This window comes from Thalia democratica, chromosome 2 (assembly GCF_965202585.1).
Source record: "Thalia democratica chromosome 2, ktThaDemo2.hap1.1, whole genome shotgun sequence".
In the NCBI taxonomy this organism is placed as follows: Eukaryota; Metazoa; Chordata; class Thaliacea; order Salpida; family Salpidae; genus Thalia; species Thalia democratica.
Window position 1 is genome coordinate 27715126 of NC_139166.1, and position 11927 is coordinate 27727052.

General features: G+C 26.0%; 2 protein-coding genes across 2 annotated transcripts; both read right to left on the reverse strand.

The window, feature by feature from the left end:
* Nucleotides 1-5650, reverse strand: LOC145829208 (proteasome subunit alpha type-2-like). The gene is made up of 7 exons (XM_082936941.1): nt 5476-5650; nt 4158-4367; nt 2953-3075; nt 1893-1974; nt 1646-1719; nt 586-643; nt 1-305 (listed from the first exon to the last, which is right to left on the reverse strand). Exons 1-7 carry the CDS (start codon nt 5511-5513, stop codon nt 189-191), a joined length of 702 nt encoding a protein of 233 aa, XP_082793067.1. The 5' UTR covers nt 5514-5650; the 3' UTR covers nt 1-188.
* A 160-nt stretch (nt 5651-5810) lies between these two features.
* On the reverse strand, nt 5811-6224 carry LOC145829209 (NHP2-like protein 1). The gene has a single exon (XM_082936942.1). It carries the CDS (start codon nt 6203-6205, stop codon nt 5828-5830), a length of 378 nt encoding a protein of 125 aa, XP_082793068.1. The 5' UTR covers nt 6206-6224; the 3' UTR covers nt 5811-5827.
* Between the last annotated feature and the right edge of the window lie 5703 nt (nt 6225-11927).

Here is an 11927-nt window from a genome sequence, read left to right on the forward strand (position 1 = left end):
TTCAACAAAGACAAATTTATTAAACAGAAAAAAATAACAGTACAAAAAGGTTTGAAAAACGCAGTGTATTCTTTCGGGAGATCTTTTGATTTTACAACTTCTAATTAATTAGAATCGACCAGTTTTATTTTTCATTTTATTGCTATAAGTAAAGATAAATAATGTTTTGAAAAATAATAATTCAACAATTAAGCAATGGATGCCAGATAATCGGCTACTTCAGATGGTTCCAGCCTCTTGAACCCGTCCTTGTTCGCAATACCGATTTCAATATTCTTTGAGTCCATTACACCTTCAAATGATTCCTGTTGAAAAATAGTTTGCCATTAACAAATGCAACCACATGATTTTCGGTACCCAAAATATAAACTTAACACTGATTTAGGTATTACAAAAATCGTAAAAAATTGGCAATTTAACAAGTTTTTTGTAATTGTAATTAAGCTGATTATAACTCATTTGGATTTTCGGCATAAAATTTTGATTAACACATCCCAAATTTGAAGTAATCATAATAAAACACTCTAATTTCTAATAATTTTACTCAGTCATTAAAAAAGTGTTCAATATAATAACAAATCTTACTTTAAGAGTAATTATAGCTGTGTGGACTGCATCTTCTAGTTCTAATTCTTCCGAGTATCTGTGTAAAAAATAAGTTCTACAATTAGAAACAAAGCAACTTTTTAAAACGTTGTATTTTAATTAAAACCCACTAATATAATACAGAATTAGTACTACTGAGACTTTTTATTATTAAGGTCTAAGTTCTAAAACTTAAGTGTTTTAATTTTTTAACTTAGCTTTCATTTATTCAAAACCTATGCACAAGGCTAAACTTTTTTTTCTCTACTATTGACCAAAACAAATACCAATATATAACGAATTTAGCTGTATAAGGATACTTGAAAAAATTATGCAACTGATTAAATTTAGTTTTATTTATTTCTAAATAACTAAATCTCTATAGCACTTTATATGCTTTAAGTTTGCTTGAGTGAAATGATATTTAATAAAAACGTATATATTGAAGTTATTTTACTAAAAAAATACTAAGTTAGGCTAAACGAAAGTTTTAAACAAAAAACGGCATACCGGAAATTTATTTTAGATCTTAGTTTAATTTTAGAAACTTTCTATAAAATCCCTAATATTTTTTGGTCGAAGTGCAGTTTTCGATTACCAATCAGTACAAATAACAAAAAAAATACAAGTTATGTATAAATTTTAAAAATAATTTATAAAATATGTCCATTGTGCTGTTTATAAACATTCTTTCAAATGAAGAAGTTTTCAATCGCACAACCGGTAGACTGATTTAACACATTTTGACTCGTTTTAATGAAACTGTTTCGTCAAGTAAGACGATTCATAAAAACTTGAAGAATGTGTAATTTTTTGAAATGAATCAATATTTAAGTCAAGTTTATATTGCACTATGTTTTTATAAATTATCTAACTTTTATTTACGTTTAACAAAGAAGCTGATGATAACTTAGTTACAACAAAAAATGCAATTTTGTGTACTTAAAAAATTTGATGCAGTTTTAAAAGCGGGAAAATAGTATTTATATTTAAATTACATCGCAATTTAATAATAATACGCGTATAGACAAACAAACAGCATAAATCTTGCAAAACAAACCTTTTTTCAAGGAAAGTTTTTCCATTAAGATGATTTTTACCAAGAGCAGTTGCTTTCCATGCGAAGTAGGCTCCCTGTTTTCATAAATACACGTTTATTTCCATAAGTTAAAAAATTTAATTCACGCTAATCACTAACACAAAATACTAAACACTTCAATAATTTAAAACATTTCAATACTAATTTAAAATATTTCAAATCAATAAAATGTTGGTACTTGTCATAATTACAAAAACATTTAACTAACAGACGGATCGCATTGAAACAAATAGGGCTTTCCATCATCAAATCCACAAATTAACAAGGAAACTCCAAACGGGCGCACTCCTCTAAAATATTGTATTGGAAACTTAAAAAAATTTAATTTCATTAAATATTTAATAACCAAAAATATTTAAGTTGTTGACAACCAACTTGTGGAAGTCCGATTTTTATTTAAAGATGACAAGAGTAATGTCCATTGTGCTGTTTATAAACATTCTTTCAAATGAAGAAGTTTTCAATCGCACAACCGGTAGACTGATTTAACACATTTTGACTCGTTTTAATGAAACTGTTCCGTCAACAAAGACGATTCATAAAAACTTGAAGAATGTGTAAATTTTCAAATACATTCATTGGGAGAAACCATTATAGACAGTTAGCAATAAGTAAAATATACTATTTTAATTATAATTATTAATTATTATTACTAAATTATTTAATTTTTTAATTATATAATATTAAGCAGATAAGTATTCGCATAACAGATAGGATTGATGATATGAATTCTTATTATTTTACAAAAATAATTCAAAAATTCCAAAAAAAAACTTTTAAAATCAATTTTAGCCCAACGAGTTATATCCGGTCTAAAGACTAAATAAATAAAAGTTTAACCCTCAATTTATTTTAAGCCTAGGAAAGCTATTTATTCATTAGTTAGTTAGATAATAGAATAGTAAAAAAATTATAAAAACACACCCTCATTTAATTACAATGTGCAAAAAGTATTTTGTAGTTCCTTTTAAGTTATTTTATTTGATCAAGTTAATGTTTGACTTTATCAAATTCAAGTTGTGTTTAAAGTAAAAAACATTTAGACTTGTAGACAGTGTAACTAAAATTTTTAAAGTCTTCAAGTTTTTTTGTTTGGTTTTGTATTAATAATATAAAAAAATTGTTGCTTAAAAAATATCATTCTAGCACCAGTTGTTATAATATTGTTTTTTAATTTCAAAAGGAAGGTCAAATTTTTAGTCAAAACAAAGACTCATTTAATTTTTGTCTTGAAGTAAACCAGTGTAATGATTCAGAAAGTTTCAAACCCGCTCTGTGTGTATTCCTGCATAACGTTAGCGACCTTTTGAACTAATTGAATGGTGGGAATGCTTTCACCAAACTTTTTTGTGTAAACCTGTGCTATCTTTCTTGCTCTTGTGAGTAGAACTCTGAAAATTGTTTTCTGTGTGTTACAGATAAATATTTAGTTTAATTAAATATAAATTAAAAAATCACAATAAATTTTGAAATTCTTTATAATTATTAAAAATAGCACTAATATAAAATTTGTGTATTTTAATTAGGTACTTGGAGTTAGTAATAAATTTCAAAAATAATTTATAAAATATGTCCATTGTGCTGTTTATAAACATTCCTTCAAATGAAGAAGTTTTCAATCGCACAACCGGTAGACTGATTTAACACATTTTGACTCGTTTTAATGAAACTGTTCCGTCAACAAAGACGATTCATAAAAACTTGAAGAATGTGTTCTAAACTTTTTAGATAATCAATTGTTACAATAAGATGAAGATTTCAAAAATTTATGTTTTAACATGTTAAAATGATACAAAACTAATATAATAAGTAGTTAAAATATCTCATTTTTATTGCAGATGGAACATTCAAATATAAAAACAAAATATATACACACCATTTATAATATTTTAACTATTATACATCATTCTTTTTAAGCACCTTAGTGTACTAAATTAAATTTCTAGTTCCAAAAACTTTATACCTAGAATGTAAATCTTAAACTTGGAACTTATTTCAAACATTTGTTAGACTAAAAATTAGCTGACTTGGTTATAAATACACAGAAAATAGTCAGGGTTGCAAAATGTATTTGGAAAATTTTTTTCCAGGTTTTCAAAATTTCCTCCAGGTTTTTAAAAGTACACATTTTTGGGTCAATTTTTAGTAATAAGTTACGTTTAAGGTAAGAAACTGTGTTAAATAGTATAAAAACATTAAAAAGATACTATTAAGCTACTTTAAATGTGTATTTAACTAAAAAAATTGTTGATGATGACAAAAATATTTCATCTATATGATAGATTTTTTGAGTCAAATAAAAATTTTACTACTCAAGTTGTTAAAAATTCCAGGATTTTTTAGTAATTTCGTTCAAAATTTCATGTTTTTTAGCCTAAATTGTCAAATTCAAGGTTTCCAGGTTTTTTGACAACCCTAAATAGTGAATAGCCAAGAGAAATTAAAACACAAAACAAGTTCTAAAACATTTTACCTATAATCAGGTCCCATTCCACTGTATATCATGCCAATGTTGTCAGTAATCATTTCAACTTTGTGAATGGAGTCTTCATCGTACAGTACAGATTTTTGCTTTTTCTCTGCCGCAATGACAACTCCATTGGTGGCTTTGATACCCACTGAAGGAGCTCCTGACGTGACAGCATTCAATGCATACTCAATCTGCACCAATTTACCACTTGGACTGTTTAATTGAACTAAAACTTATTATTCATACAGTAGTTTTTATTTATTATTTTTATTACGAAAGAGAACTGATACAATGGTATTTAACTTATTTTTACAAATAAACAGAAATGGTGCGTTTTTTATCCATAATCAAAATTTCTTATCATTAATTATATTTCAAAAGCTGTCTAAAATATTATTTATTCAGATGTATTTTCAAGTTAAAAAAAATTTTGAATAATTTGTTTTTGTTTGTTATAACCACAAAAAAGTTCTTTTATAAATATAGTTTTATATACAATTTTAGATGTAAGAATTTTTCCTTTAAACTTTTTTTAAAACACAAACAAAGATGTATAGATACAAAGGTGTTCATTTTTTACTTAATGAACACCAGGGATATATTCTATCAAATTAAAATATCTATCATAACTTTGACTTAAAATAACTTTCGTAATTTTGTCAATCTTATTTATACTCCTAACATTAATAGTAATTCGTAGAGCAGGGGTCGGCAGGTCAAAAAGGAACGTTTTTCTTTGTGATTTAAAGAACATATTTAAAGACAATTTTTTTGAACAAAAAAAAATTAGGCGATAGAATATCCTTTAAATATAACACTAAAATTTTATTTTTGTGTTTTCGAAAATATTACTATATTAAACTAGCTGAACAAAATTTTTAATGTGGCCCGTGGGCCACAGTTGGCCGATCCCTGTCGTTGAGTATTTATACTTAAGCAAAACTAAAATATATTAAAAACAATTTGAATAGAAAGTTACTATGTCATTAACGCATTTCTATTTAGTATATAGACAGAATCATACAACATAATATTTGGCATACATTTATCTTTTCATTGAAAAATCATTAATGATATAAAAGATAAAATAAACTGGATAAAGTATTCAATACATAACTGGGATATGAATCTAATCTTATGTGGATGTTAACTATATTTGATGCATAAATTTTAAGCAATACATTAACGACTACACTCACTTATATAAAAATATTTTTTTTTTTTTTTTGCAACTTAAATCTTTTAATTCAGACTTAAATTTTGTTTAGGTTTATCATAATACTAAATTTAAAATATAGTTACCTATAACAGTTGAACTAACCTAAAGGTTGTAAGAGAAAAGCTATACCTTTCACTCATTATTTAAATCTGTTGAAAACTATTATTTACTAAACACTAATGGGCGTTTATATATAAACTTCATCAAATTTCCTATACAATTTTAATTTATTCTATGAAATTGCGCAAACATCATTGTATTACACAAAATAAACCTAATTAAAGTTACAGGGTCTTCAAAACTTTATCACTTCTTAAAAAGTTTAACATTTATTAAGATCAAAAATATCATACCAAAAACTCAAAATTTAAGCAATTTAAATCTTAAACAAAGAGAATTAAAAGACCCTAGTATTTAACAACTATAATTGAGTGTTAGTATGTAGCAGCAGTTCTTAAATGAGAAGCTTTTCAATGGAACCAACGATCTGCTCAAGTTGTCCGTCCAATCCGCTTCCATCCTTCTGGAGAATGGAACAAGCAACAACTTGCCTTGAAACTTGGCAGGCACGTCCAAGAGCTTCCTTTGAAGACACAAAGATGTAAGGTACATTCTTGTCTTCACACAACAAAGGAAGATGCAACAAAATCTCAAGTGGGTTAGCATCAGCTGCCATGATGATGAGCTTTGACTGTCCTCTGTTTAAGGTCTTGGTAGCTTCATTAGCTCCCTTCCTCAATTGTTTAGCATTGCTGGCAGATTCAACAATATCAAATATTTTCTTGGTGAGACTGTTGTCTGCAAGTGGGTAGGCACGGGGATCAGCTGACATTTTGATTTTGTTTATTAATAATCCTATAAAATATTATTAAAATTAAACATAATCAGAAAAAATTTAACATTTTTGTTACAATAAATGTAGAAAACAAAGTTTAATAAATATTTAAAAAATTTAACTAAACATCTCAGAAATCCCCCCTTGGTTTTATGAAAAATTTTGTTAGACAGGGCCATAGCTTTAATTTTTATAATGGGCCTATGAAAAAAAAATTTGGGAAATCCTGCTCTAAATTATAAAATTAATTTTCTTTTGAAACCTATTTACTTTCATCTACTTTAAGAAAAAAATATTGTTTTCTTTTGTTGCCCAGTGTTGCATGCTTGTGGTTAGCATTTAACCTATGCATTAAATAGACCAGTGGTTTTTTCAGTGTGCACAAAATTTACTTTTGTATACATGAATGTTTAAGGTGCACAAACTTCATGCTTAAACCTACACTAAACATCCTGCAATTTTTATGGAGCAAATAAAAGATGTTATGCATATTATTGGGAAGTATTGACCATGGGTGCATAGTATTTTTATTCAAGTTTAGTGTGCACAAAAGCAGAGGAGATTTAAAATACAATTTTGTATACAAACTAAACATCATTAAATTTTAACTAATACAAATAGATTAAATACTGAACATTTATTTACTATACAACCTTTTCAAATTCATCTAAATTAGCAGTTGAACAGAATACCCTAAAAACTAACCCTTAAATTAAATGACTTTTATTCATACTATTTTTTCTTAAGGCCAATGGGGTTTTTTTACCTATTAAAGTAATTTTTAAAACCTTTTACCTAGCTAGCAGTTGTTTTTAGTGTTATCTAAAACTCAAACTAGTTTTTGGGATATAAGGGTAAAAATTCAGGAGAGTTCAATAGGTTCCTTAAAGAAGGTCAAATTAAACAGTAAAAAGAAAAACTTGTGCCTTAAAGATATACCTTTGCTTACCAAGCATTTATACTCAAACATTTAGAGTTTAATATTAACTTAATAATAAACAATGTTATTAACTATATCTCAAGTTATTTAGAGTTTCAAAAATCTGTAAACAAAGTATGTAACACTAAGTACTTTTAAGTGGTTAATGTTAGAACTTTTTTCAAGAGTTATATTTTTAATACACTTTGGTAATACATACTTTGAGTATAAAATTAACGGCATAGGGGGGTAATTGATTTTTTCACAATTTAGTCTTAATTTATTAAGTTTACTCAGATACAAGTTGCTTTTTACAGATTTTTGAAACTAAATAATTTTTGAGATATAGCTGGTCAAAGTTGGAGACTACAATAAGCTCCTTATGGGATGCAAGCTAAAAAGGCAAAACTTTCTCTATAAGTCTATCTCATGCGCTTTTAGAGATAATTATCCCAAACTTCCAGGATGTTTTCTTGCAATATTTAGAAAATTTTGTTAGATGAAAAATTAAAGTTTAAAAATAAAATTTATACCACTAAAAAACAAAAAAAAAATTTTTAAACTTTCTTTATTTTTTTTGTGTTAATCATTTATAAGAAAACTTTAACAAAACAACATGCTTAATTAATTAACAAGTGCACACTTATAAAAACAGCTTTTTTTTTATCCACATTTTGCAGAATATCTTACCTAAGTGATCATAAAACTAAACCTAATTTTGAGAAAATAGTATTTAATTTCAGTAATTCTAAATCTAGGTTAAGAGTATATTAGTATTTAAACATCAGCGTTAATGAACATATCTTTTAAATAAGAAAAAACAAAGTTAAAAATTTTGCCAAAAAACTGGTGTTATTTTAAAGTCTTTTAAAATTTTAATTCAGTAACTTAGTGGCCTGCTTAAACCAAGGGAGTGATAACCTTATTTTTTATACTGTTGACTTAAATAAAAAAATTATTACAATAAACTTTATTTGATTTTTTAGTAATTTTTGTTTAAAATTCCAGATTTCTTTAAAATTTCTCAATCTTTTTTGAGTCTAATTTGTCATATTCCAAGTTTTGTGGCAACCCTGCATATTGTATGCTAAAATAAATTTGACTTCTTTCTGTTTCAGTATATGATAAAACAATTTACTCTTTACTAGAATTGTTTCAGGTAGTTAAGTAAACATTTATTTATTTGAGTTTGTAAATGATAATGGATTGCTATTCTTTTGGAGTTGAAGAATTTTTTTCATTATCAAATAATTCATCTAACTTATGGTTAAAATTTTCTTTAAATTTTAACTGAAGAAAAATTTTAAAATAATTCAATGGCACCAATGACTCAAGTTTAATTTAAGGTCCTACATAGTTCAGTCAACTATTTTAATATTAACTCATAATTTGTAGATTTCAATATTTTCAAGACTTTATCAAAATAGACAAATCTTTTTTTTGCAAAATATAAGGGATCAAACTAAGGTTTGATAAAAACTATAAAAAACAGCTTTTATAAATATGTGGCTTTCAGGATTTTAATTATCTATTTTGCTTAGATTTTCAGTTTATTTTCAGAATAGTTATCAACCATTTAAATTTGTTTGTCAAAATGAAAACTTCTTTTTATACCTAGGGGTAACTAGCTATTTATATCAGGAAGTTAAATTTGTCAGGTATTAATATATTTTTTAAATTTACCGAAGTTGAGAGTGTAGAGGTCCTTCAACTTTTACAATTTTTACTATTCAAACAAGTTTTAAGTAATTTTTGAGATATATAAACAACTAAAGTTAGTAAGTTCAATATTCTTTATGGAAGGCACAAACTTTATAAGTGAATAAAAGACTGTTTCATTCCTATATTATTTATTCATTTCCATCTAAAGTGCTACATTTTGTCTTATCTATTTATTAATTTTCATTACAACTTTGCTTTGACCTCCATAGTTTTACTTTTTGTTTAATATTTTTTAACTTCTTTTTTTAATTACTTAAGGCATATGGGAAGTCTACCTTGATTTTTACAAGTTCATCTTATTTTATAGTTTTATCTGAGCTATTAGACATTTTTAACCCCTTAAAAAAACTAAGTAGATTTAGAGATATGAGCAGTCTAAGTTGGTGACCTCAATAAGTTTCTTATGGAAGGCACAAACCAAAAACGTCAAAAAAGTTTATTTCATTACTAATTTATCTTCTCCTTTATTTTTTAATCTATCTTCTTTAAGTTTTCACAGAAAGTCCATTATTAAATTTAAAAAAGATTGGGTGCAGGATTTTTTTTATTTTTAAAAATAAAATTTTAATTAAAAACAGGGTTGCCACTTGTTTTTTCAAAAAAAAATTTCAGGTTTTCAGAATTACCTCCAGGTTTTTTAAATTATTCATTTTAGGGTCTATTTTTAGTCTTAATGTGAGTTTTAGGTAAAAGCTGTGTTAAATAGTATAAAAACATTTAAAAGATACTGTTAAGTTACATTAAATATGTTTTTTAATAAAAATGATGATGACAAAAATGTTCATCTATATGGTAGATTTTTTGAGTCAAATCAAAATTTTTCTACTTAACATGTAAAAATTGTTTAAAACTCCAGGTTTTACCAGGTTTTTTTATTGATTTTTCTTCAAAACTTTTTCCTGGTTTTTTTTTTCGTCTAAATTGTCAAATTCCAGGTTTTTTCCAGGTCAAGTGGCAACCCTGTATGAAGTTCATCACATTTTCAAAAACAATTAACATTATTAGGAATTTATACCTCAATAATAATATAAGTTATAAGAAAAATATTAATTTAATTCATAAAACATAAGAGTTGGCCCAACTGTGAGGCAACCCCATCAGCTTTCACACAAAAAATTATTAGCTAGAGTTAAGTCTAAAACTTTTTCCATATTTGGCTTGAGTCAGACTAAAACAGGTAGTGTTTTACTAATATATCATAACTATCTCAAGTTAATTATTAGTATTAAGTGGCATAAACAGAACTTTTATTAAACAAGCTAATATTAATTGAAGTTTTTGGCTGTATTAAAGCAAATGCCTACAAACATATAATTTTGATCTTTAAAAAATATTTTTTTTAATTAAACTTACTCTTAAATGTTCACTAAGAACATGATAATGTCATTATAACATTAATTACTAAATTAGTTAATTATCAAATATTTAAGAAAATTGGTGTTTGTTAGACTCATCATAAAGGTTGCCACTGGATTTTAGGAAATTTGTGTTAAGGGCATAGGGGGGGTAAACACCCTTTTTTGGTTTTTTATCTTATTTTATATAGTTTTTACTAAGCTACAAGATGCTTTTTACAGATTTTACAAATTCAAAATAATTTTTGAGATATAGCCTGTCAAAGTCAGAGGCAGCAATAGGAACCTTATGGGAGGGGCAAACTAAAACGTCAAAAATAGACTATTTTACTAAAAATCTATCTTCTCCTATGTTTTTTGAGATAACTACCTCAAATTTTCAGGAAATGTTCCTTGATATATTTAGAAAATTCTGTCGGAAGGAATTTTTTAAAAATTAAAAAATAAAAAAATTATATAAAAAATAAACAAAAAAAAACATTTTTTTTTAGTTTTTTTGTTATAAAATTTTTGTTTTTTATTTTTTTTTAATTCTGTTCCGACAGAATTTTCTAAATATTGCAAGGAACATTTCCTGAAAGTTTGAGGTAGTTATCTCAAAAAACGTAGGAGGAGATAGATTTTTAGTGATTTCTAGTTATTTGCCATTTTAGTTTGCGCCTCCCATAAGGTTCCTATTGTTGCCTCCGACTTTGACCGGCTATATCTCATAAGTTATTTTGAATTTGTAAAATCTGTAAAAAGCATCTTGTAGCTTAGCAAAAACTATACAAAATAAAGTAAAAAACCAAAAAAGGGTGTTTACCCCCCCCTATGCCCTTAAATAGTATAACAACATTGAAAAGATACTGTAAAGCTACTAGAAATGTGTTTTTAATGTTGAGTAATTTTATTTATTATAAAAAAAAATTCTATATGATAGATTCTTTGTCAAAACAAAATTTTACTACTTATGTAAAAATTGTTTAAAACTTCAGGTTTTTTTATGGGTTTCCTGGTGATTTTGTTCAAAATTCCAGGTCTTTACAAGTTTTTTAGCCTAAATTGTCTAATTCTAGGTTTTTTCAGTTTTCCAGGCAACCCTATTATATGAGAAAATTCTTACAAAAATGACTCATCAAAAAATTAATTTATCTATTAAAACTAACTCATAGTTCTGACTATGTAATAAGGTTTCATTTTAAACTATGATTAATTTTCAAATTCAAAAAATTTTAGACTTCCTTTTTGGACTTAACATGGCCAGTTTTTAGTGAACATTTAAGATTGACAACTAGCATTTATCTTGTTGAAATATACAAGATGATATGTAGTATGATATATACATGGTTGCCACTGATCAAGCTGAGAAAAATTTCCCGACTTTTCCTGACTTTTTACCAAAATTTTCCTGACTTTTCTAAATCATACTCTTAAATTAAACTTATTCTAAAATACATAATCTTACACTTGAAACTATATTAAGCTTTCAATCTAATTTTGATACAGGTTAAAAACAACAGTTTTTTGCTACTTCTATCATCAAACTTCCAGTACATCACTTAAACCATCTGTGTATGATTGATGTTTGTAATAAACAGCTCTATCAGCAAAATACTTGTATTATCACCTTATAAACACAGCTTTTCTGAAAAAAGACACAATTTTTTTAGGATTTCCTAGTATAAATGTATTTAGATAAACAAATGACATATAAGGAACTTTTACAATTTTTGTGTATATA